At 36.9% G+C, this 27,140-nt stretch overlaps 1 protein-coding gene across 8 annotated transcripts in view; it reads left to right on the forward strand.

The window, feature by feature from the left end:
* Positions 1–27,140, forward strand: part of RALGAPA1 (Ral GTPase activating protein catalytic subunit alpha 1) — a 141,060-nt gene that overhangs the window by 109,163 nt on the left and 4,757 nt on the right. For 7 of the 8 annotated variants that reach the window (XM_082057748.1, XM_082057742.1, XM_082057745.1 and 4 more), the window contains 2 exons: positions 176–303; positions 21,961–22,085. In XM_082057748.1, the coding sequence (XP_081913874.1) occupies positions 176–303; positions 21,961–22,085 (253 nt within the window). Of the gene's footprint in view, positions 1–175; positions 304–21,960; positions 22,086–22,715; positions 22,747–27,140 lie in introns of those variants that run through there. The other variant, XM_082057744.1, reaches the window with a different exon arrangement.

A 27,140-nucleotide genomic window follows, 5' to 3' on the forward strand; every position in this document is an offset into this window, starting at 1 on the left:
TATGGCTCTATATTTCCACAGAGAAAAGGTCTGTCATGGAGCACAATAACTGGTCTGATTATCTAGCGATGAGGAGAAAAAAATTATATATTTGAGTGCTCGATTGTTCATGTTGATTGCTAATTGTTATAGCTAAGATCTTGCTTTATATTGAATTTCTTAATTTTTTATTCAGGTTCCATTTTTTGGTCCACTCTTTGATGGTGCTATTGTGAATGGAAAAATTCTTCCTATTATGGTTCGTGCAACAGCTATAAATGCAAGCCGTGCGTTGAAATCATTAATCCCATTATACCAAAACTTGTATCCTTTCACTCAAATGGTTTCCAAAGCATATACATTCCCTTGCAGTCCTACAGATACTATCTTTGTGTTTGCTGTCGTCTTTTATTTTTGTCGGATTAACATTGGGAAAATATTTTCCATTTTTTTGGTGATGGTGTTGTTTAAGAAACTTAAACCTGTTGAAGACAATTCAGACAAAGATCAGCTGTTTTTAATTAATTGAAGAAGAGATTCAGTGCTGAAAAATGACCTGTTTCAAATACTTTATAGCATGTACTTATCACTTCTTATTTAACATTATTTTAATCACCATTTTGTGAGTAGACTTTCTCCAATAGCAATGTCATGGTGTTAATAATCTTTATTTCTTTAAAGATATTTAATGTTTATCCAGTATTAATGTGGCTTAATTTTGTTTCTAGTTTCAAGAAGGATATGAATGCTGTTTTCCTTCAGATGAGAAATTAGTTACATTTTTGTCATTTAGCTTTTGATATTCAGTTCAGACTACAAAATTGTTGTCAAAATTATGTTAGTGTTTTTATAAAGATGTCAGAAAAGGTTATCTCTTCTTTTGTTTTTGTTGGAACTTGAAATTGTAGTTTTTTGAAAGGACTGCTCTTGGAAGAATAGGTTTACCAACCAGAAACTAAAATCGTAAGGTAAGTCAGTCATATAAACCTCTCCCCTTCTTAAGATTGAGTTATTTTATATAACTGTTAGTTATATCAACAAGAGTGTACTATTTTTTAATTTCATAAATTGAAAGGTAAGTTTAAATTTGGATCCAAAAGAAATTCTGTGCTTAATTTCCACCCAAGCTGTAGATAACTGTGTTTGTCATGTGATAGATTGTTGCTGAAATACTCTTTTTTTTTTTTTTTTTTTTTTCTCCTAAGGCTGGCTGTTAATATTCAGAGTTTTGGATTAGATATGATGAAGTGGATTTACAGATGAATGATGGATGATGTTTGATGTGATCACATTAAATGACGTTTGTGCCATTTCTGTAGATGACAGATGTTGATTCATTGTGGTTTTATGTTTGGAAAGGTCCGATCTTCTTGTCATTACTCAAGTGGCTTAATCAAAGAATTTAAAATGTATTATCATGATTATACCATGAAAAGTGATGGCTTATAGCATCATATTGATGTATAGTGATGAGCAATTGGAAAACAACTTACTTTTAAGTAGCAAATTTTCAGTACCAAAAAAACCCACAAACTTGTGTGTTTAAACTTCTTTACAGAATATGGAAGTTGTAATAAATACTTTGGGCACAGCTTGCCATCTCAGTGTCTAGGAGTTGGCCTAGGAGCTGTGTATGGCATGTTCACTTTTAATTCGGTTCTCTAAATTGTACTTTTTATATGCATCAAAGCACTGCATATCATTTATGACCCAATGTAGCCTCCATTAAAGTGTTGATATTTGTCTCCTAATATGGTTAGCATGTTAACTGAAAAGTATTACGTGTATTTAATATTAGATAGTATTGGTTGGTGGGTTTGGTATCACCACGTGGTAAGCTTATGAAGCACCAGTTGATTGGGCACTGATATTAAAGGGCAACTTTAAGTAGTTGGTGGAATTCTTTTTCCACCTGGCGTGTAGTATCTTATATTCAATGCTCTGTGTAATACTTTAAAAGTGGGAGTGTGGGCAGTTCTTTAAAAGCTGTTTACTTGGCACGAAATTAGAAAAAACTGTACAAACTTCTCTAGCTTGAACAAGGCTATGCTGGAGTTAGTTGTGTCAGTGGAGAACAGCAAAAAAATTTTCAACTTCAAAGTTTGTCCTAGCTCTGAGTGGTTTAAAAGACTCTTGATTAAAAACACCATGGTCATGTTCGTGGTGTTCAACCCATGGCCAGATTTGAGGTCAAAAAGGAATTTCCCTCATACAAGAATGTCAAAGACTGGTGGGTGTTTCCTGTAACATGGACATGGTCTGTTAACTAGGAATATAAGAAAATTGAATCTAATTATGTTCCTACAATAGTGGGGAATTTAAGATGTCAAGGATTGTCTTTAGTGTCTCTTGCTTTTTTCCACTGGCATATTTTAGCTATGGCTGTAGCAGTTCATTACAGGCTTTTAAGTTTCTTATGGACTGAAGGGTGTAGGGACAGGAGTATTTTATGGTCTGTAGTTAAATAGCTTTTCTTGAGACCTCACCAGACTTAATGTCTCTTGTGGAAGACAGGCCTTGTTGATCATGGTGGCCTTTCCTCGTGTTGGAGTGTTGCTGGAGCAAAAAAAAAGAGGGCTCAGAGTGGGGAAAACAACACATTTGAAGAAAGAGGAAAAAAGGCACAGAAAAGCTATTTTTCAGAAGATACACAAAAAGGAGAGACCCAGCAGGAAAACTGAAGCTGATAATCAAGGCTTCCCACATGTCCAGGACCACAACAGTATCAAGTGAAAGAGAATTCTGAAGTGATCTGCTCAAAGTTAATTTTTGTTTACGTATGAGTATCTAATCTACTGGAGCAGTGTTAGTTTATTTGAAACTTTGATGGTTAGTAGAAATTCAGTTTAATGTGGATCTTGAGGGAATAAGAATACTTGAGAGTTCTGTCAGGCAGAACACATTTCAAGCCTCACGCTTCTCTTTTAGCTCTCTGAATTTCAAAGCCAACGTCTGTGCAGATATCTCTACGCCTGAAGGTGCGTGGTTCATTTCACTGTGCTGGGTGATTCTTGGTGGGCACCTTTTGACTCAGTGTGGAGTTGATGATTATATGTAGGTCTGTGTTTATCTATATTTGAGAAATACAATGTCACATTGCAGATCTCTGTGGTGGCGATGGATCATAGTAAACTCTTAATTAAAAAGTAGGAGTGTGTTGATTTGCTTGTGTATGGGATGTGAAAAAAGTGGCACCGAGTTTGTCCCTCCTACTTCCAAGGAGGGCTTATCCGTCCTCCCAGTTAGTGCATTTTCTAAGTGCAGACCTGACTGGAAAAATCAGCTGTCATTTGTAATCAGCAGCGATATTCAGTCCTCTTCACATAACCTGATTGCAACGTTTTCCTTATTGCGCTAGTCTGTTAATCACGATGTGGCAATGGGTAGTATGTGTGAATAGTATAATAATGGTTGCATGGATACAGGAGATTCTGCTCATCTCCCTTTTAGAGTCTGCCGTGACTTTGAGCAGGTATTGTGCAGTCTGAAGTAGCTTTCCGAGACTGACATATTCTGTCAGTCACCCTCCTCTTTCTGACATTATTTTGGTATTTCTGATAGCAAACTTAGCAGAACATTTTGAAGGTTTGAATTTTTAATTCTTTTTAAAGGTTTCATATGCTCTGTATTTTTATTGTTTGCTCAGAATACTATAATGATGTTTCCATATTGTAGTATTTTAAGATTAAAAATTTACTAAATTTGTCAGCAAACATCAGTCAGGCATGGCAGGTATCCTGCTTTAACTCCATGCTTGACATTTTTGTTGCTGCAGCTGGGTGAAGAGAATATTGCCATTTTGGGTGGAGTTTCTGCATTGATTTGTGGAATTTGCTTTAGTTTCCCCTTTGAGGATTCTGCAGTGAGGATTCACTATCTTTTGGTGGCCTGGCTTTCTTGTAGCAGTACCCCCTAACCGACAGGCGGTGTACAGGCACACCGTAGCAGGTGACACTCACAAAATACTTGTATTGTCTTGCTGATGAAGCAGCAGTACTCCCCTCTCTATCTCATAGCTAATATGTTTTGTCTTCTCAATGCAGTTGTCATTGTCGTAAGAAGTACACGCTTATCTCTTGAATACGCTCCAGCTGCACATATGCCAGGAAAACTTCTAAGACTCATAACTGCAAGTGCAATAATGGGACTGAATGTTGAGAACAGTCATTTTCACTATGATGTGGAATAAGGAGGACAGTATTTAAGGGATTGCTAAATTCTCGTTATTTACTAAATTGCATTGAAATTCCTCATAGGAATAGTTTTATTCATGGCTTGCATCTCAGAGCAAACACTTTGTCACATTCTGAAGTCAGAACCTACCATGTGTAGGAAATGGATCAATACTGGTTTGAAAAATAGAAAGAGTGGCTTCATACAAAGTTTAACTTGAACTTCCTGAATAAACAACAGACATTAGCCAAATGCCAAGAGGGCACACCAGCATAATGTTTGTTACTGAGCATAGTAAGCACCTCCAGGGATCTAAATTGTTAAAATTATTTATGTCATACAACAGAACAACTGGAAACCTTCTGGGAGTGGAATTCCAATGGTGAAGCAACTTGTGTTACTTTTTACACATTGTACACAGACTTTGGAGTGTTAACGATTATTCCAAACTGTCTGCAGTTTATTCCACCTACAAAATATTATAGAATAAAGCTCAATCTAAATGATTTTATAATCTTTTTTATCAAAACTGAAAAATGTGGGTTCCCCCTATCTTTTTTTGACATTGTATTCCTAAATGTTTGATACTTCATGTATTTTAGCTAACCTTTTTAGACAATTGTCTTCCAGAGAAAGGGAAGATGTTAATCCCATACAGTATCTGACAAGGTGGTAAATTCTTTATGAATAAAATAATGTGTTTGAATGGTTTGTTAAAGGTTTCCACTGTAGTAAAAACTAATAGCTCAGAAGAAGCTTTCTGGCTTGAGATGACACTCAGGTTCCCCAAGACAGGGTTTTATTGGAACTGGTAGTGTCACCGGTTGTTGTGCCTGGTTGACCATCATCTGCCTCAAGATAGAATTGCAGACACCAGAAAGCTTATCTTTAAAAATGAAGTGTTTGTTATTAATCATGTATAGTGAGCAAAGAATATTCTTCAGATTCTCTGGCTACATTTGTCTCATTTAATTAGGAATATTTGATTGATTTCTATTTTCAAACTGGAATTTCTGAAGAATTTGGAGATTTCTCACTAATACAGAAACTTAGAAGGTAAAACTGGAGAGCGTCGGGTTTAGGCAATGTTAGTTTACCTTCCTCTAAGTCCAATAAGTTTTCTATCTTATAGATGCATGAGCATCTGTAAGGAAAAAAAGTGAATACAGGTTTAGGATTTTTTTTAACTGCCATATGCCAAGATTCTCAGCGAACTTTGCTGTATTTCTGGTGATACTATTTTGATACAGAACATTTAATAAGGTTTTAATATACCTGTTACTGATCTTTCTGTCATCATGGGTGAGAAGAAACAGATATTAAAAATAATGCTTGATACGCTTTTTAGATACTACTCTATATGGTTTACAACAAATAATTGAAAATCTCAAGATTTCAGTGAATATTTATCCCATCCCTGAATCATACCGTTGTGGACTTATCTGAGTTCAAATAAGAGCCATGGATGTGTTCATCATATGACCCCTGCTGTTTTCTTCCAGGAGAAAATGGAGTTATTTCTAAAATCTATTTTACTGTTTAGCAACGGAAATTGTTTTCCAAGTTCAAGCAAGAATCATAAGGTAGAGAATATGATGTTCAGCCTTTCCTGTACTTTGACTTGCTCAGTTTTGCTGTTCTCTCAAATTATAGTTCTGTTGACAACTTACTTGATCTTTTAATAATTCAAAATGTGGTTAACTGATGCCTGCATACAATGGTATAACATGAAAAACTGGAGATTTGCAAGGCATTTATGAGTATCTGATTTTTTCATTGTACTGTTATCAGATGTTGCAGTTTCAAGAAGTCATGTATAACAGTTTCTCTGTGCATTATAAGAAGACGTAAATATAAGAGGAAAGTTTTATATCTCTGTATAGAGTCATGCATATGCCTGTGCACATTTGTGCATGTGTCTATGCAATGACAGTAACAGCTATTTTTCTTACCTTATATTTAATTTACCTAAATTAATACATCAAATTGATGTATTTTCCTTTGATGTCACAAGTATATTTGAACAATAAGAGATTGTTGTAAGGAAAATTCCAGGGGAAATACCAGAAAGATTTGGTTTCTTGTAAACAATAGATGGCTAAAGTACTCAGAACAGCAAACCACTAATGCAAAAAGAGCAAAATGAACAGTACCTAAATAACTGCTGCATTTAAGAATGTTTGTATTCAAGATCAGTGTTTTAATATGTTATACAGAAGACTGATAGAATTTGAAATATCTCACATAAAGGAATTGTATACATTATGACAATACCGTGTAATAGAATCATCTAAAGTAAATTCTGTATGAATAACATCACGTGAAGTTTACCCAATTAAAAAAAGGCCAAATGAAAAAAAAAAAAAAAGCTAAGATTCCAAAGCATAAGTTGTGCTTTTTATGTTTGTTAAGTATGATTTGAAATCCTGTCTTCAGGACATCTTACCTAACTATATATCTAATGCTGCTCAGTAAATGAGGAGAGTATTGATTGGCATATGCTGTTTAAATCGATCACCTTGACAGCCAGAATTACAGTAATCTGTCAGTATTAATGACTGTCTTTCAAGCCTTGGTACCTCTCCTTCGTTGTCTCATCTTGCCTCACTTCTGTTTGAAGTGCATTTTCTTGCAACCTCTGGTTTTGTCAGAGTAGGTACTTTTGTAGGTTTTTTTGTCCCCTGAGTCCAATTTATTGGCTTGATCATGCAATTAGAGTTAAAATGCAACACCAGGGAGCAAAAGTAGGCAGTGTTCTGAGTAACAATTGTTCCTCAGGGGTAGTGTAAGCCTGTTCTCAGCTATCATTTATTAGTTACCTGTTGAAAGAATGGGATTGTTTTGCAATGAATAATTCCAAAGCATCACTTTAAATGCCTTTGATTTTAACCATGAGAGACAACTGATTGCACCAACAATTGTGAAAGGTTTTTAAACTCTTGCCTTAGTGTTTGTCATATAGACACTTCAAATAACTGCTGGAGAAATACTTGCAAATGTGTGTACCAATCTGCTGGTTTTACTGCATTTTCATGTAGACATACAAATAATTTCAATTGGGTTTTGTGCACTTTTAATATGAGGAATAAATGGAAGTGTGAGGCTTGAAAGCTATGTTGTAATGCAGTATATTTAATGTGTATAGTCTGTGAATTTTTTGCAAAACACACATACTTTCCTTTAGCAGCAGTTCTGGATTTGCACATATTCAGGTAAATATATTTTCTGCAGTAATTGCCCTGCTTCTAATCCCACAGCACCTGCCTTTAGACCCCAGGTAGCTCTTCTGTCTTTACCTCTTCTTATGGACTGTCTGCAGATAAGAACTAGGATGGTGGGAGCACCTGTTGAAGAGGTATGTTGTAAGCACGTGGGTTTAAGGGTAATAATGTTGTCATCACAAGGTATCTATAACTTCTTTTTAATTAGTAGTACAGCTTTATTTAAGAGTTACTCTTTCCTAATGAAATGCATGAGACTGTCTTGAAAGTGGTAAAAAAGCAAAATATCAAATGAGACAAAACTGATTGACTCTAGTAATACAATTTTCTACAAATAATTGCACTTATAAAGAGCTGAGTGCTGTGTTGATGTCACACACAGTTATGGGGGAGACTCAAATATTTTTATACTGCTAGAAAGTATGTTCTAGATTCTTCTACTTCTCCTTTCTTCCATAAATTGAATTTACCCATCTGAAGCGGGGGCTATTGGTTCTGCTGATTTCTGTATAAAATATGGGTAGGCTTATGCCAACAGCATTCTGTTTTAGAATAAACAGTTGTCAGTGGACTACCCTGAAAAGCAGTGAAGTGCTTTATCAGCTTCCTAGAACTTGTGAATTTGGATCTGTCAGTACAGATCTCTTGGGAAGGGAAGTTGTTACTTTTTAAGTTATGAAATCTTTGTATGTTGTAAGATGGAAGTTGTTAGAGCAGTCACTCTTTAATTATCAAATGTGTTTTAAATGTGTATAGAGCCTTCTTTTAAACAAAAATAAGCAGGGAGAAGGCTGGGGGTCCTTAAACTGAAATGAAAAAAATAAACTAATTCAATCTTACCCAGAGTTGATTGCTTTGCACGTAAGACAAAATGGCAGGTTTTTTGTTAATACCTACTTAGCCTTATTAATTAATTAAATATTTTGGATAACAAAAGCCCTTTGTTAAAATGTTAAGACTCTTGCCCCTTAAGGTGTTAAAATTCGTATAGATTTCTTTGATAGATTTCAGAAGTCTGTGAATAAAAGCCAGGAAGGTTAAATGATTTTCCGTGATGTTTCTAAGATTTAAAGAAATAAATATTTTTAAACTATTTAAGCTCTGTTTTTATGTTTTAAAAGATAGCGTTGTTTATTGATTTAATCCTTTTGTAGTCATAAATTCACCCCTAATAACAGATAAGTGACTTGCAAACAACTTGAAGGATCTGTAGGTTTAAACACTAAAAGCTTTATGTATAGATAAAGAATAAGTCTTTAACATTGTGTATGGTTGATTTGGATATTTAGATTGGTGGGAAATGTGGAAGATTTTTTGTAACAAGCAAAACTGACAAACAGTTAATGTCTGTGAGACAGAATGATGTTTTTGAGTGAGTTGAATAAGATTGGCAAACTGGTTTTGTGTCATTCTACATATGGTAATCAAGACAGTTGGGGCAGGGTTTCCAGTGCCAACAGAGGGATTAGAAGATGATAGGTATCAAAAAAAAAATGAGGAGATTAATAGAAACTAGCACGTTGGTTGTCTTTGTTCTTCTACAGGTCTGTATTTCAGTTGCTGAAAAAGGGGTTATGTATAATACTTGTGAGTATATGGAAATATCTAGCTGGAGACAAAATACACTTCGTGTAACAAAACTAAATATTAAGCAGGTCAAAATTGTAACAAAAAGGGTGTACTTATACAGTTTAATCTGTATGTGGCACATACTTAATAGAAAAACAGAATAACATAAAGCAAGGATTAAAAGTTAGTATTACAGTAATTGGAATTACCATATGGTGGTCCGAAGGACATGAGTCCTAATCATGTAGCCTGGCCAATCAAATTAATCTCAGTATACTTTCTAGACATTGAGAAAATAGTTTAATTGCTGATTAACTGCACCTGAATAGATCTGTGGGTCACGAATATATCTGTCTCCTTCTGAATGCTTCTCCTCCCAAACATAGAAGAATGCAGGCTATTAGAAAATCTTTTAATTTCTGCTTGCCAAACCACAGTTACCATCCATCTGTTCTTGCCAATTGTGGAAAAAGGTCAGTTTTCAGCAAAGCCATGCATTTCACAGAAGGTATGTGAAGGGAAATTTCACAGGGGACATGATGGATCCTGATTCTTAGTGATAAACCTTTGGGGGCAGCAGGGTTGGCATATGGTTCAGCATGATATGAAGGCTTGGGTTCCCTGGCTTCGCTTCTTTGGCGTGGAACTGATAAAACCTGGCTCTTAAGTATTGTTTCGCTGGACACCAATCATGGGCAGCGGGAACTGCCCATTTAACTCTCTGTGGGAAGGGAGCCCAGGCTGTGTTCACAATAGTGCCTTTGTAGTGCTGCAAACTGCTCTCAACAGCTTGACAGCACCCGGGAGGAGGGTGAAGGGGCTGCTTTGCTAATTGCCCTTCAAAATAAAGAAAGAGGAGAGTAACTGAAAACTAATATTTGTTTTATTCATTTAAATAGAAGAAGCCTGTCTTCGAGTTTTAAAAATCATTTTAAAAATTGACTTTACTGGCCTCTGAAGGGACTTTTAAGTAGATTATCTTGTACCAGTACTGCAGCAACCAAGGGTAAAGAGAAAACATTCTCTTCCACTATAAAGGAAAAAAAAAAGAAAGGGAGCTGTGAGGTTTATTAAAGTACAGGTTAGAATTAATGACAAAATTTCTGATGAGAGAAGTTTTCTGTATTACTATGTAGTGTGGAAGTGCAAATTAATATGTATCTGTATGTGCAGTCTTTGTACTGGGCCATATTTAATATTAATATAATTTTTATTTGTTGAATTTTACAGTTTGTAGTGATGAAAGGCATTTTCTGTACTGTTTCTGTTATCAGTGAATATGTCTATAGATGCAGAGACATATTTAAGATACAAATTTAAACATTTGAATGGATGAACAGTGGGCTTAAGGATTCATGCTAATACCAGAGAGCAAAGAGCCAGTTTTGCTTCTGTATTTTTACACTCATCAGCTTTAATGACGTGAGTTAAAACTGATGTAACACTGAGTGTCAGAGTGGGGATAAATCCCTCTCCCAAAACCAGGAGTCAGTGTGTGGGGCTGCAGTTCTCCTTGGCCTGTACTATTCCACATTATTTGTGGGCTACAACACCTTAACACCTCGCATTGGCACTTTTGGTGCAAAATCCTTAATAAACTTGGTTTGGGTGGGCGGCTGGCCCCGTGCCCGCCCTGCGGCCTCCTGCAGGGCCGCGACTGCAGGCCAGCCCTGCTCTGCCCGCAGCGTCGCGCCAAGGAGGGCCTGAAGCAGCGGCAGCTGCAACGGGCTTCAAAACAATTAGCACAACGTACCTTATAGGTTCATCGATTCCCGTCTTGCATACATTAGTAAGACAAATCCTTCCTGAAAGCTGGAGTAGGAATTCTGCCTACATAAAGGCTCCAGCACTGTTTCCTTCACTGTTTTGTTTTCACCTCTGTAGCCTGTTACTAAAACATGGACGAGTAGGTGATTTGTAAATACTGTCATTAGTCTTCTAACCACACAGCCAGTAAAGTTAATAAGTAATCTGTTATACTGTTGAGGTATTCGTCCTTCCAATTCTGCTAGCCATTTGATCTTACTATCTTTTCCATTTCATGCTAAAATGCAGTTCATGGTTTGTAAAACCAGCAATACACAATAAATGGTACTGAAGTGGAGACTTTCTACTATATGTTTGTGTTAATATGCTCCTGCTATATTTCAAACAGATAATTCATTGAATGCCCATTCTTCCTCTTACTGCAGAGTAGATTATATTTAAGTCAAGATTAATGGATAGATTCTGATGTTAAAACGCAGTCTCTGAGCCTGTCATTCCCTAGAGGCATATAGTGCATTAGTTTAAGCCAATATGCTGCTTATCGTAGATACTATGACACTGTCTTCAATGACAGTTTACTGTACTTTGTTACTGCTTACTCTGGTAATAAAATCACTATATTGTGTTCTTGATAATTACAATATTAAATAGAAACTTAATTAGATTACTGCACATTTAGATTCAGATAGTTCTTAAGTAATTGTCCACTGTAAAATTTCTGATACTCATTTTTTCTCTCATGAGGTGTGTTCTGTGGTTGTCTAAGTGTAATACTTAGTTCAGTCACCTTAGCTGAAAAAAGATCTGCAGTGGGATTTTTTAGTGCAAAGGAGTATCTTTTATCATACAGGTTTTCACTCAAACCTTGTTGTTTTTAAAGTACTTCCATAAGATGCTTTCATTTGCCAAAGTCCTTAAAATGAAATAACTTCTGGGTTCTACAGTGTTGAGGAATTCAATATGTATTGTTAATTCAGATCTTTTTCCCTTAACCTTGAAATTTGCGGAAGTCTGAGCATCAGTTTAGTCATTTTTGCTGTCTAAGCAGATGATAAGAATTAGAATTCCTTTAATTCAGTAAGTATATGGTTTTCTTAAAGAAAAAAAGCAGCAAACCAACATACACATCTTGTTTATATAGCTGGTTTTTATATAGTTTAATACTGGAGAATATTTATATTAAAATTAAAATTTACATTAAGTCCATTAGACTTTCACTTTAATTCTACATATTTTTATAGGTGCCTTTTGTAAAGGAGCTTGCTGCAGAGTGGTTACATTTTTCATTTCATAATTGAGTGTTTTAAGTGGTTAAGCATAGTCCAAATTTTATCCAATTCCAGCTTGTGTTAATGGTGCCGCACGCACACTGCCTTAGCACCTGTTATGGATTTTGAGTCATCTGGCAGCCCGTGGGACTTAGATAAAGAAGTACCAGGTGTCCTGCCTGTCTCTTAATTGAGACGCAATGTAAACAATATAGACTTGGCAATATGGTTATAGGAATGGATTAAAGCCCAGCTTTGTCTGTGCCGATGAATCACAGCTTTTTCTTCCTAGATGATGTTATAAACCACTGAAGAATGTTGTTAGCTGTAAGATCAGATGGAACAACATAAAAATAAACAACAGATCAAGGATTTTCTTAGACAGTATTGCAGAATGTTAAAATGTGTTTGGTTTTCCAAGGAAAACGTAGGCATCAATTAGAATTTCTTGAAGCAATTTACCAGTTTTGAAGGTGCTCACACTGTAAAAATGAAATTTCTGTTATCAGTTCAGATGAAGTCAATGCCTTTCAATATACAATGTGTTAGTAAACTAGGCAGAAGGGAATAGCATTGGTTTGGAAACAGTGGCTGCAATTTTTATCTAGCCTATGCTTACCTTGCAAGACTTTTAACCATTTCATCTTTAAGGCAGATACACTGGAAGTAATCTCCTTTAGCTACAAGATTAGTACTCTTAAAGAGAAAAGCCTCTAAATGACAAAAGTCTATGTTGTTATAGTTTGCAAAATAACTTTTAATTTACCACAGATTTATTGAACTTTTTAGTAGCATAAAAATGCAAAGTAATTTTCATTATATTCATTTGAAGGATTATGTAACTATATGGAAACTATATTGGAAACAAATTGCAAGACCTGGAATGATGGCACTACTTTGTATGAATTTATCTTTTGTATGTTCTTTATTTTCTTCATGAAGAAATATACCTCAGAAATTGTCTCAGAAAGCCTTTTTGCAGTTACAACTTGTGTTGAAAAATATTTTTATTAAAAATGCTAGATAACTACATTTTATGTTTGCTTAAATTCTACAGTCGTATTCTAACTTGTTTTTCGTATCTTCATTTTTTAAATGAAATATCTACATTAATCAGTAGATTGTCATATATATGTTTTACTTTTTTAAAGTAGTGATTTTGGATAATTAACACTGAGTCTCTTCTGCAGTTTTAAAATATTTTCACAAAATGCAACATAGAAGTTTAATTTTAAAATATATCTTTGGTTCCTCTGAGTTTTGTGTTCCATTTTTACGAGTAAGAAAACATTGTTACATTTTATCGAAAAAGTGCTGTCACTAGTATCGAAAATATGGTTTCAACAAAGAAAAAAATCACTTTAGAAGACTTATAATTCTTCTAATCCTTTCACCTGTTTAGTCATGTCAAGCATAGTAATTTTTTTTCTTCTCTTTCACCTAAATCACTTTCATCAGATATGAAGAGAGTGAACTGAATTCTGCTTTATGAATCATCAGTGTTGTGGCTAAGTTCCAATTGCATATGCAGAAGCTGCTTTCATTTACAGCATAGCTGTGTAAACAGATGCACAGAGCAAAATATTCATATGCTATTTTCAATATTGGCGGTATTGAAGAAACAGAAAATAACCCAGGCTGACTTGGAGATACCAGGTTGACTTAAGTAAACAAAAGTTGCAGCTGGGGAAAAAAAAAATCTTTATTTGTATACTGTACAAAGTAGATCTGGAAATCACTGAAATGCAATAAACAGGGAACACCATGATGCCACTTCTACAGAGTCACTTTTCTGAACATAAGAGGACTTTAACTATTCCTCTCGGTGTGGCCAGCTGATACTGATCACCCACCTACATACAAAACGCAGCCAGTTGCAGGGCTTGCAGCACTGGATCAATAGCAGTCCGACTTACATCCTTAATTCTTAGAGCCAACAAAGAGTACAAATTGCTGTGACTCAGTATGAGTTCAGCTGGTTTGACAGCCACTGCACAATCTCTTCTTTTAGAGTGAAATTTCCCAGAAAAAGCTTCCATTTCTGTGATGTGTGGGTTTTGTCCTGTCTTCCTTTAGAAGTCGAATTCTGCTATGGCTAACTTTTCAGCTTTGTAAGACCTGGGTCTTAACCTGTACTTGCTATGTTTTTACTGGAGGCAGTCCTCCTTTCACATTTTGACTTCAGGAATTGTAGTTTACTAGGAAAAATCTGCCCAATAAAGTTGATGCTATCTTAATTTTAAATACCTCAAACTGTAGCAATTAATGCTGTGGGCTTTGCACACTTCTTCAGGCCAGGGAGCAAGAAACTTAAAATTTCCTACCAACATATGCCATTCACTGTGCCTCACTGTTTCTTTTTCTCCTTTAGTTTTTAAAGTCCTGGGAGCTTTTTTGCATGTTGACACTACAGTTTTTTCCCAGCAAATAAGAGGTATGCTTCTAAATTTCATGAGGGGGCAAATGTAGTAAACAAGAGGATGCCATCTTATGTAGCTTTTCCTAGAATATTCTTAATCTCTCTTCTATAAATAGTGTATACATGCAATCAAAAAACCTCTTACAGGTGTCTATTGATCCTACAAGCAACTGTCGCTGGGTGGAGGATTTTCATTTTCTAGTTAAGGATGGAGCAGTGCTTTGGTTTCTGCTTGTCTAAATTATTTTGCAAGTGTCTGGCTGACAAAGTCATACTCTCCGCAATCATATCAATATATATTGACTTCTTAAATGATTTTGCTAACAGTTGGAACTGCCAGGGATGCAGTTGTACATGTATTTCTGACAGTAGTTTGTAATTTAACCTGAAAAAAGGTCCATCTTGCTATTTAGAAATGCATCCTCTGGCTTTTTTCTAAGAGATATTTCTAGGTGATCATCAAAGCCTCCATTTTCCTAGTACCAGAATGAGAGAATCCCAGGTACTACCTACTGTCAGTATTGTGATCACGTATTCCAATTAATAGTTACATTGTGATATACTACAGAGATGTGCACATATATCTGCCTTCATATTTTTCCCTGTTCCCATATTTACTGATATTGTTCTTTGTTTTTGCCTTGGCCTATGCTGAGTTATCAAATCTCTCCTTTCAAGTCAGCTTAAATCAGCAGCCAGCTCAGTGGCAGGTAGGAGGCACACTGGTGCAAGGTGATGGGTGGCTTAGACTTGGTTTTAAATATCACTGTGATAGTGGACCTGGCAATGTTAGGTTTACAGTTGGACTTGGTGATCTTAAAGGTCTTTTCCAACCTAAATGATTCTATGATTCTGTGATTCTATATGTAAATATGTAAGTGTCAGGAGGAAAGATTTATGAATAAAACTTTCATGGAAGTGTCTTATTTCAATTTTTTTCAGGATTTTTTTGAATTGGAGATACAGTGTCGGAAAATATTTAGTGAAGAGCCCACATTTTTACTCCCTTTCACAAAGGGAATCCTTTTGTTATTATTCTTATTTTCTTATTTATCTTGAAAAGAAAACAGTTGTATTATCAGTCTACTGGACTTGAGTAGACCATTGGTAAAGGTGTAGAGATGCTTGCAGCATTGCTGAACTTACGACTCGAACTTCATAGTTCTAGGATATTCCTGAACAATAGTCCTCTTGATGCATTTTTAATCATCCAGAAATCATCTTGAAGTCAGTTACTAAAATGGAAGCTGAGGTATAACATTTTATTGTGATATCTGAAATGATCGACACTTCCTTCTGACTTTTGGAAAAATACGGGGTTTCTGCCACTGGTGACTTTAGATACTCCACAAATGCATTCCTTTTAAATTCAATTGAACAAATGAAATATTGACCTTTTAAAGAGATTTTTCAGACACTGCAAATATTCCCATCACTGTTTTTAAGTGTATTAATGAGCTGTGCATCTCTTCAGCCCTTTTTTAACTTTCTGTCAGGGAGTAGGTTCCCCAGCATAATCCTTCCCTCCAGAAGCTGCTTAGGAAGTCTATCTTGATAAAACATTCTTTGTGGCTTTTTTTTTTTCCTGAAAGCGTTGTGAGTACTTGGGCCTATAACTACTCTGTTCATCTGACCCAAGTTCCGCCCAATTGACCTTGTGGGTGCCTGATTCTAAAATAGAGGTGATGAGAATCTTCCTTCAGCAAATGCCTACTCTGGGGTGCCTCTGAAGTTCACGGGTATCTAAGGCTTTCACTGCCACTTTCTCCTGGAGATCTACCAGCTTCAGCACACGCTAGAGCTGCCAGAGTCCTTCCTGTATCCAAATAGCCATATGCCTGGTTCGTGCCCCTCTTTATCCATTGAGTAGGTTGCCATTTCTTTGCTCATCTGATCTGCAAGGCAGCAATGCTAGGAGTGTGGAAGGTAGACTCGCTGGACTGGAGCCCACACAAACACAACAGGGGGTAACTCCCTCGTTATATCAATCAGCCAGGAAATGAGAGAGCGCGTTCCAATTTTGAGGCCACATCTCCTGCCTCTTACAAAACTGTTCTAACCATTGGGACTGAGGACATTTTGTAATCAGGCACACTCTGTTTGCTGCTGAAATTGCTCTTCGTTTCATAAAATAAGATGTCCTCTGAATCACAGGGAAAGTACGTGCTCATCTGTATAGCCTAATGGTTATGGTACTTTCCTGGCAGAGGAGAGTCCCTGGATTCCATCCTCTTCTCAGGAACCGTTTGTTATCAAATGGTCTTTGGAGCAGGCACTAGGGTTTCTTCAGCCCTTTTGTGAATCTGGCCCTTAGATGCTCTTGTAATAGTTGGATGACAAAACTGTGAAGTTCCATATCCTTAATTAAAGTCTTGGAAATCTTACTCCATGTTGAAACTGCTTTTTCTTTATTTTTTTACAGCCTCAGGTTAATGATGTTTTAGGATTGGTATTCTCTGGGAGATTTTAACGAGTAATCATGTATTCACTCTTCTCTGGCTGCAAAATACTAGATAGAGTTATTGTAATGCATTTCATTCAGTTCTAAAACTGAGAGGTGTGAATGAGAAGAACAGAAAGAAAACATGTTGTCAGAATGACACAGTAAATCTATGGAAATGGCTGTGACGAGATGAATTCAACAGAAGGACTTGAAAGATGGATACAGTAGCAGAGGCCGAACAATGGGAAGTATGGAGTTTTATGGAGATTGCATGGTTAAAATTACAGGAAAGGAAAAATAAACACTGAACAACTAGAGATGTGGGGAAATGTAACAAACAAATTGAAGGCTAACAAAGCCACAGATTAAAAAAAACAAAGGCAATGTGAGGGAATTGGTTTGGATATAAAGGAAAGAGGTTAAGATGGTGGATGAAGATACAAGGAAGAGAGCTGTTTTGCCTGTGTTTTTGTGGCACATATATATCCTTAGTATGGACCCATTATACTGAGATGCTGTACAGCACAAGGCAGATGTGTTTGTCCCCCAGAAGTAAAAAAGCCAAGTATAAAACTGAAGACAGCAAATGAAGGCAGATACAAAATTCAGGGAAATGTGAAAGGAGAGTAGACAGCATGAACAGTTGTGTGACCCACACAGCAATAGACTTAAGTCTTCCAAGGTGTTTTCTTCGTTTCTTTTTCAATAAACATCATAGCAGCAACGGGAAGAGTTTGAGGGGTAGTTGTTTTGTGGACACTTAGCGAGACCTAGTGCTAGGCATAAGAAGCCACATGGAAAAAAAGTACAGAAGTGCCTGTCCAAAAATGTCAAGATGAGTGAGAGTGACTGTCTGCATTAACTGACTGGAGGCAAGAGTAGTTTTGATAAAATTGATCAATTAGGTATGGACTATAAAGTTAAAATAAGTAGCCTGCATTTATGCTAGGGAGTGGCAGACTGGTGGCAATATCTGAAAAGAATGCCCAGTCTAAGCAGTAAGTTCAGAAAGTGGGCACTGCAATGCTCCCAGTAGACATAAAGAGGAATAAAAACTTGTTTGTTGAGGCCAGAGAAAAGGATATGGCAGTAACTGAGATGTGGAGTAAGAGCCTAGATTATTTGTTCATGTAAATGGCTAGAAAAAGTTTTAACTTAGATTATGGAAAAAATCTGCAAGATGTCATTGTATTCTGCCGTAGGAATCATAACAGAGCTTGAGTTAAAAAAGAAAGTGATACAATCAACAGTGATGGAGAGCTGTTAGGCGAAGACATGAGATGTTGGTTTTTAGACAGATTAAGTACAAGCAGATGATCTGACAGACAGGATTTCGGTACTTGTTCCCAAGTGCAAATCAACAGGTCTAAAAAAGTTACGTATTTACAGTAATAATGGCAAGTAGAGTCTTTTCAGTATTGAGAGAAATAAGTGCAGATTTAGTAAAATGTATTGTAATGCAAATGAAATTTTAGCTGGAGTGACTACAACCTGAGTGACCTATAAAGGTACGGTTTCTGATTTTTTCCTGTGCTGATTTTATTTTTGAGAACAATAACTTCACAGAAAGTATAATGAAGTCATTTCAGCAAATATTTAGATTTTTTTTTTTGTTATGCTTTTTGTGGATTATGTATCTGCAAGTTTTTAGCTGGCAGATTTGGGTGAGTGACTGCTATTTAATGTATCCCTTACCTTTTTATCCATCCTTTTTTGTTCCAGTTAGCACCTTCTTCAGAAGCAGAAAGCTCACAACACTGTTGTTTAAGTGTTTAGTCACTCTCTGTGCCAGAGTCTTTCCCTGTTGGTTTGTCCATGCATCCTTCGCATTCCAGCTTAATTGCTGATGCCAGTGGCAACATCCACTTGCAGTAAGAATACAGCTTGCATTGCCTGATTATTACTAGCCATTGAGTTTGTGTGTGCCACTCAATTTGTAGGTGCTAATAACTCTTCCCTAGAGAGCAGCATTTTAAAGAAATAAATGTCTAGCCTATTAGAAGTAATGTAGAAATTAACTACCATGGGTTTATGGTCACTCTTGCAGGTAGTTGCATTCAAATACAGCATAAAGCTAGATCATCTCAGCCACAAAAGCATATGAATTTGGAGTTTTAAAATACTAGGATGTTCCCAAAATATAGGCAAATAGAATATAAAAGTATCCCCATCTCCGCTACTCAGTTTCTGTTACAGAGAAGGAGTTGTTCTGAAGAGAGCACATCATTTCTTAGTGCAAAATACTGCAAGCTTTGAATTTTGCTTTCCCATCAGATTATTGTTTTGGTTTTAAGTGGGGTTCTGTTTTTAACAAGCTGCAGATGGCATTGTGAATTGTTAGGATGAGGGGCAACCTGGCTAGCTGAATTACTTTTCTCCAGGTGTACTAAGTGTGCATTTGAATTAGACTTCTAGAACTGATATAAGCATGTCCTCTCCACTGTGTAATGAAAACATCATTATCCTCCTCAGTCAGCATCTGTCAAGACTTCTTTGTTTGGTTAGGAGACAGGTACCTAGATGGGAGAATGGGAATGTCCCTGTCACGTTCAAAATGGTAACTTGCCTTCATTTTTGCCTTATTTGTGTATAAGCTTTGGATATAATAGGATAAACTAAAAGGTTTCCTTCAGAGACCTCTGAAAGTAGAGCATTTTAAAAGCAGGTAGGTGTCTCCACCCTACTTTTCCATGAAACATTTTACCCATTCAGGCAGACTTTTAAAAACAGCTTGTTTTGATAGCAGCCTGTTCTCCTGTGGGCCTTCAGCCTTTGCTTCCTGGCAGCACCTTTGGTGCGAAAAGAGAGTGATCAATTGGGAGACTATCAGTGCCAGCATGCATAGAGTGATAAGTTAACACACCACTGGGAATTTCTAGGGCCCACCAAGATACTTCACTTCTAATGTGCTAACAAGCTCATTTTTCTACCTCTTGCCTCTTCAGTTATTTTTTTTTCTCAGAAGAGCTTAGAAGTTGAGTGCATCAGGCATAATGAAAAGCTCTGTAGGAGGGAGAAGCAATAACCCCATTTTTCCCTTTTCAGCCAAATAGAAAATTAGTTTCTGGTAATACACAAAGGCCAGTATTTTTTGTGCAAGGGGCACTGCTGTGAATCAAAGGACTCTATTAACTGCAGAAAATTCAGCAGCTGTGAATCTCCCCCAATGAAAAAAGTGCTTTTCAACAAGTTGAGAGATACGTAGTATTATTTAGACTTCAACCATCAGTTTCATCCTCTGCCACTTATACATTGCCTCTTAAAAACTGTGCTATATTACTTTCCTCTGTTCAAGCTCGATACTGTGTTTATCCCCCAACCTAAGAACCATTACAATAGGAGATTTTTATATTTTCTCTTGTCCCAGTCCTTCTATTATGGCTTCTCCAGGCTGAGACTTCTGCTGAGGTTCAGCTGTCTCAGGACCCAGAAAGAATTTTGAACACAGATTTCACAGGGAAAATTGTTTCTCAGCTTCACTATATGACCAAGTTGTGGTCTAAGGAAATACAATTAAGATTGATTTATTCACTGAAAGTTCTTTTCAGATAATGTATTCTCTGTACATTTTTTCATCTTTAGATATACGGCAAAATCTACTGTAAATATTGTACAGAATACAACAGCAAAAAGGCTTCATACGAAAAGTTCCATAGTTGTTGAAGTATGGTTTTAAAAGCTAAGGTGAAGGGATATGGTTTCCAACTGTAATTTTGGGCTGACAATTTTATTGCTTATCATAACTGAAAATAGTATAGTTATTTATTTTAAATGTTAGCACTTGTTATTAAAAACTCTTATAACTTGTAATGCAGTTTTTATCTTCCGGTTGCTAAAAGTATTATCCCCATTTCACGGATGGTAAATTGAGTCAGAAAGCTTGTTTCCTCGCTGTCTCTGCTCCCCTCAAAATGAGCAGCACACCTAAAATCAGAACCCAGAAAGTTCAAGAAGCTGATTCTGAGTGCATTCTTCCACAGCATGCTGGTTTGGTTTAGGTTTTGGTTGGTTGGTTGGTTGGTTGGTTTTTGGAAAGGAGAAATATGTAAGGAAAAAATTATCTCACTATCTACAAATAAAACATGGTGGGGGAAAAATAGTGTGCACAAATGTAAATGCCTGGTAACATTTCTGATCATTTTATGGTTCTGTAAAATAACTGGAGAAGGTCTCATTCACTCAACGTATTGAGTCAGCTGGAGGACTTTGAAAGTTGTGAGAGAAAAGGTTAACTGATTTCTCAGTTCGGGAACTATGCGACATGAAGTCAGCATGGTAGTTTTTCTTGATAATTGTATGTTGCTGCCTGCTGCTCTACATTTTGACAGCCATTTCCATAGTTGCTTTCATGAACAGCAGAAATATTCTCTCTTTTTCTCGCTCTCTCTGTGCTAACAGCACAATCAGGCCTGCTGGAACACGAAGCCTGGAGAGGGTTCTTCAAAAGCAACAACACTTCAAGATACCAGTCTCTTGTCAATAATATCAGAGAGGGAGAACACGGGGAAAAGGAAGAAGGACGGTGTTTTGCTGTCAGTGCCCTGCTGACACCCTGTTAGCCAGTATTTAGGGGTCCTGTGGATTCTTTACAAATATTCTTGCTTGTCTTAACAGCATAGTTGACAAGGTTTTTTTCACAATATTCAGATTTAGCTATGTGTTTATCTTAACTGCGTGTGTGTTTAGGGATTATGGAAGCAGTTTGTTACAGAAAAACGCAAATGCTTTATTTTGTTAATGCTAATGTTATTTTTCATGCTATACCTTTTTAAAATGGTCAAGTTTTTTTTATATTTAATTGTGACCAGTGTATAGCCAAATCAGTTACTTAAAAGAAAGTATTTAAGTTGCTGTTGTTTGAAAGAATTTTCAGAAAGTTTTGCATCACACATAAAAATAGTTGAACTGTAAGTTTCACATTAATCGTGTTTATCTTAAAGTTATTACTTCAGTGCATCAGATATTACCATTGTTATGTACAGAATTAAAAAATAAGCATGTGCAGTCACTGAAATACATAATAGGTATTTAACAACGACAAGAATTCTGAATTACTAGGCACTGATATTTAGTAGTTACAGTACATTATACAAATTGCTCCTTAATTCTTGGCTAAACCAGTTATGAGGAGAGAGCACGATACCTGCAAACAATTGTTCAACATCATCTAGAGCCAACAACTTTTGAGGATTTTGCTGCTCAGGTTTTCTGTCCAGCACCTTACCACCACTTGCCCTCAGAGACAGGTAAGAAGTACAGTAAAGAACCGGTTTTGTACAATCTTACTTGAAATGCAGTATCCTTACTTATAAAGACTAAAAATTCAGACCTTTGCACGTGGTTAAGAGACTATATGTACATATTTGAGGACCTGGGCAAAGTTGCTGTTAAGTCTTCATTCTGTTGCCTGGCATTATGAGCCAATGCTTGGCATTAAGACTTGGCAAGCTGCTGCAATATAGAAAGCAGACCCTGTATTTTTACAGCGCATTTTATCACGTTCCCTTGTATAAAGTCTCCATGGATGTGTTGGTACTCCTTCATCCAGGGTAGTGCAGGTAGACACTTTCTTTAATCTAAGTACACTTTGCCTGTAAGAACATTTTAAGGCTCACTACATTTTTAGAGTGCAAAGTTCTAAATTTGAAATCTGAGAGCCTTGCAATCATCAGTTTTGTTTCCAGGTTCTTAGCTGCAAAGTTGTTTTTAAGGTCATTTTCACTGTCCAGTAAATACCTGTTTTATAAGAGGATACTGCATTTTCAGTTACTAATGAGAAAATCAGTAAAAGAAAATTAGTAACTCAAGGCCTTCCTGTTCTGAAATTTCTTGAACTCCTTATGATTATTTCATTATTTTATTTCCCCTCTTTTTAGATCATTAAATATCAGTTCTGTTTATCTGAAGGTAAGACAAAGTGTGCAAAAAACCCCTTTGTTCCTCTTACTTTTACTAGACAACTAAGCTTGTAACCAGACTGTATGCGAACTTTCCTTGTTGCCCTTGTTCACACTAAAAAGAATTTCATACTTATGATAAATGACCACTACATCTTCTTAAAGTTTTAGTCTTTTTACTAACCTCAGGTCTGCATGAAGCACTAACACTGGTTTGGGGATTAAGGTAACTAATGATACAGACAGTTGTTGAATGAGTAACACTTTATTGTGTTGACCTTTGTTTCTCAGCATGAACAAGTAGTACTGGATGGCAGTGGTGTGGTTTGTACCCTGTACTGTCTTTCATTGATGTTGTCAGACATTCTGCAGTGATAACATAGGAGAGAAGGAGAAGAAGAATGTGTAACACTTGAAATTCGTTGTTCAGAAACCTTTAATTAATAACAAATGAATCAAAATGCATCTGTGGAAAAGCTGTAAATCTGAATAAAATAAATTAATTTGGCAAGTTGTCATCTCAAAATTTATTTCTCAATTGCGAAAAGATGCAGAAATAGATTCCAAAATTATAGAGGAGTTGTGATAGGACTATAGAAAGAATGACTGAAAGTATAAACCGTAAGTAGAAATGAGGGGCAGTTTCAAAGTATAATAAGTGGTGTAGTAACGTTAGTGCAAATAGTCAAGACCAAAGAGAAACAAAGTTAAAAGTTAGTAATTTAGAACTAATTAAATCAGTATAAAAATAGTAATATAAACTAATGTATGAAAACATTTGAATAGGAAAAATCTGTAACTAGAAACGTTTAAAACAATAACTAGGGATACCAGTGCTTGGCACATTTCCTATCTAGTGTACTCAGTAAGTATTCAACACCAGACACTTTTGTATGGCTCATATATAGTCTATGTTTTAGTGCGCTTGTAACAGTTCTGCCTGTTCACTTCTGGAAGTCTCTTTCCAGGCTAACTGGTTCTGCCCTCTACCTCTGGTTCATTCTTCAGGGGTGAAACAAAGCTGCTTTTCTGTGCTAGTTTGGTGCACTGGAGAACACTGCTCTACAGTGGCAATTCCTGTATTCCTTCAAAAACTGCCCTAGTCATGCTTGGTATTTTCTAACATGATCTGGGAAAATATTATGATTTTTGGAAACTTGATTTTAGACTTAATCTTTCTATCAAATGTAATAATTTTCTGCAGGAATCTCATTAATAGGAGGTTGTGATGTATTTCACAATGCGCGTGTATGCGCATGTGTGTTTACGTATCATGAAACATTATGTCCTGCCCTGAGGGCCATGTTCTTCTGGACCTTGCGCTGTGCAGTGGAACTTACCAACAGACCAGTGTCAGGAGCAGCCAGAACTTCCTAGGAGAGACGTGCAGCACAACGTGACCCGCCGTCAGAGTCACCCTGTCCCCAGACCTGCCGGACTCTGTGCTTCCATTGCAGCCCAGGGGCACAGGGGACGCTCTGACCGCGCCCCTGGCAGCCTCGTGGGCTGAGCCCCGTTCCATCTGGGGCTCCTGGTGCTCAGCTTCAGGACAGGGTGCCTGAAATGGCACCGTACCATCTGCCTCCAAGCTGGCTCTGCAGTGCACAAATTCTAGAGCCTGAGGCAGGTGTAAATTAACACCGCAGTCGTCTGCCAAAAAGGTTACCCCAGGGCTTGGGTTTGGCCTGGACACCACTGTAACAAACTGTGAGTGAGGGGGAGACAGGTGACCCAGAACTTGCATGGACTGTAATCCCAAGAAAGAGTCCACCAGATATGCTATTAAACAAATAGATGCCCCTAAGTTACCAGGGTCCCTACAACAGGCAAATTTATTGAAAGATGCATGAAGAAGTCTGAATTGTGCCAGGGTGGCACATAGGAGTGGTGCTGGAGTCCTGCCTGGCCACATTCATCTCCCTCAAGATGACTCAGACAAAACCTTGCAGGTTCCCTGCCAGACTTTCCATGTCATCTGAAAATTTCTGACCAGCTTCTTAAAAATACATCACAATTATTTTTTTAAATACAAAATATTTTTGCCTCTCTTTTTTTAATGAAAAACAACCGACCAGAAGAGACTAGAAAATATTTTCACATTTCAGATGTTATAGACTTGGTTCTTTAATTGGATTGTGATCTCCAAGATTACAATTGCTGAATATTTTTATTTTTTATAAAATATTATATACCATTTCTTCTAAGGAAGTTATATATAAACTTTGAAGCTACTACAGCCCATCACCAGGTGTCGTAATTTTGTTGTTGTGATCCTGCTGGCTGGTTTCAGCATGGCATTTTTTTCATTTGAGCTATGATAATCAGAGCAAATACAGAACATGCCATTTGGTAACAAACTCTATTTCCTCCGATTGACATATTTTATCAAAGGCTCAGCCCTCAACAAAAGCCATTTCCTTCCTTAGAGTGGTTGTTCTTCAATACAATGTGATTGTGGCTGCTGCTGTTTTATCTGGATACTTAGCTTGCCCTTTCAGAATATCTGACAAGTCTACTTTGCTGTGTTTAGGAACCTGACTACTGTAGTGGATGCGTACATTTAAAAAAAATGAGATTTACCTGCACTTAATCACATAATGTAATTCAGTTGGCTTTTTATTTTTACTTTATGCTGACTCTGTTAAATAGAGTAACTGCAAAAACTGTGTTAGAGTAACTCCTGCTATACAGCTCTTCAGTAAACCAGATTTCTGTGACACCACAATAGGTTGAGGGAACTGCCAATGGTAAGCTAAATGACACTGAAGGGCTTATTGACCCCATGGTGCTAAGAGGCTGAGATTTTAAATGTACTGATGTCTTGAGTTTGTTTTTTCTTTATCTTCTTTTTTTCCCCTCTCTTCCTAGTAAAAATAGTACCTCAGTGTAGCAAACCTTATGAAGAAGGGGTCTCTCTATATTAGTCATGGTATTTTCCTTGTGACAAAAGCAGCAGACTTTTTGATCCCAACAATCATTCCTTATATTTCCAAGGCTGTGTTCAGAACCGTTCTGCTGCGCTGTTCCACCGTTGAGCGGGGATGCCAGCTGCCAGTCAGGGAACACAGAGGTCACAATCCTTCACTGTTGCACAAGGGAAACTCAAATGCAACAGCATCTCAGTTGCTTCTGCATCTGTGGCTTTGCTGCCTGACATTGAACTGAGAATCTTTATGGCCTTCTATTACCCCTTCACAGACGAGAATGATGGTGTTTTTCTCACTGGAGAAGGGTCTAAGCAACATTTGGTGGTGGTGGTTGAAGTTTGGGTTGGAAGTGGAATACAGAAATAAGGGCTGGATGTCTGGCAGGGCTGGGAAGAGTTTCTCATTATCTCTTCTCCATTCCAAACATGAAATTTTTTGTTTTCATTCCAAAACAGAAAAACCACAAAACTTTCTGATTTTTTCCAAAAATTTCTTATTGACACAACTGATGCTGAAACTCTATGCATTTCTGAACTACTGCCCTTAAGTTGACCCCTTGGGTGATAGTAAGCTGGGCATCCTCAGCACTTTGAAGCAGTAAATGTAGTGTGGACTTCTAGAGACCCAAACAGATCAACTTTCTATAGTTAATGAAATGGGTCCACTCAAAAGAATAGAATTTGATTGTCCAATTTGAAAGCATCCCATGCATACACACAAAGATACAAAATTAAATTTGAATCCTGACATTTCCTAGGTTTTTAATGCTTAATTTTATTAATTTGTTGTCTTGTTAAAATATTTTCCTTGTGTAATTCCTTCCATTTTTGTTTTAAGGCATACGGCAAGAGAGAAATTATGTGATACTGATTAACAGCCACATGATTCATAAACAAATCTGTAACCTCTAGATCCACCACCAACTCCTGCAGATTGAGACAGGGGAATAATTGGTAGTACTGGTTAGTTGTGTTACCTCTTTGAATCGCCACTAGTTTCCAAATCGGGAATTATGCCAGTGGTTTTCAGAGATATTAGTTGACAGAGAGGAGCGGCTTTACCCAACTCTTGCGTTTCCAGCCAGGTTCTGAAGAGCATTTTTCACTGGACATGGGCTCTGCCATTCTCTTGCTATAGACTTGAGTATTTTTTTTTTTCTGTGTCCTTTCTCCTGTCTGGCTCTTCTTTCTCTCCTGCCCAGTTCCAGTCTCCCAGGTCTTTCTCACCTTCTCGTCTTGCTTTGCAGCTGCTTTTGCAGTCTTTTTCTCTGTGTCTGCTTCTCACTTCCTTCCCTCATTTCCCAAAATTATTGACGGACTTAATTACTTGACTTTAGCAAGGCTCTGCTGAGCACAACAGGCAGCTTGGCCGGATTTGGACTCGGGGCTGAAGTATCTTAAAAGGCCATCTAAATTTACCAACATGCACATGATGTTTTCCTCTGTGGTCATTCTCAGAGATGGCACTCAGGAAAAAG

Source organism: Streptopelia decaocto (assembly GCF_964273445.1).
Source record: "Streptopelia decaocto genome assembly, chromosome: 7".
NCBI classification, from domain to species: Eukaryota; Metazoa; Chordata; class Aves; order Columbiformes; family Columbidae; genus Streptopelia; species Streptopelia decaocto.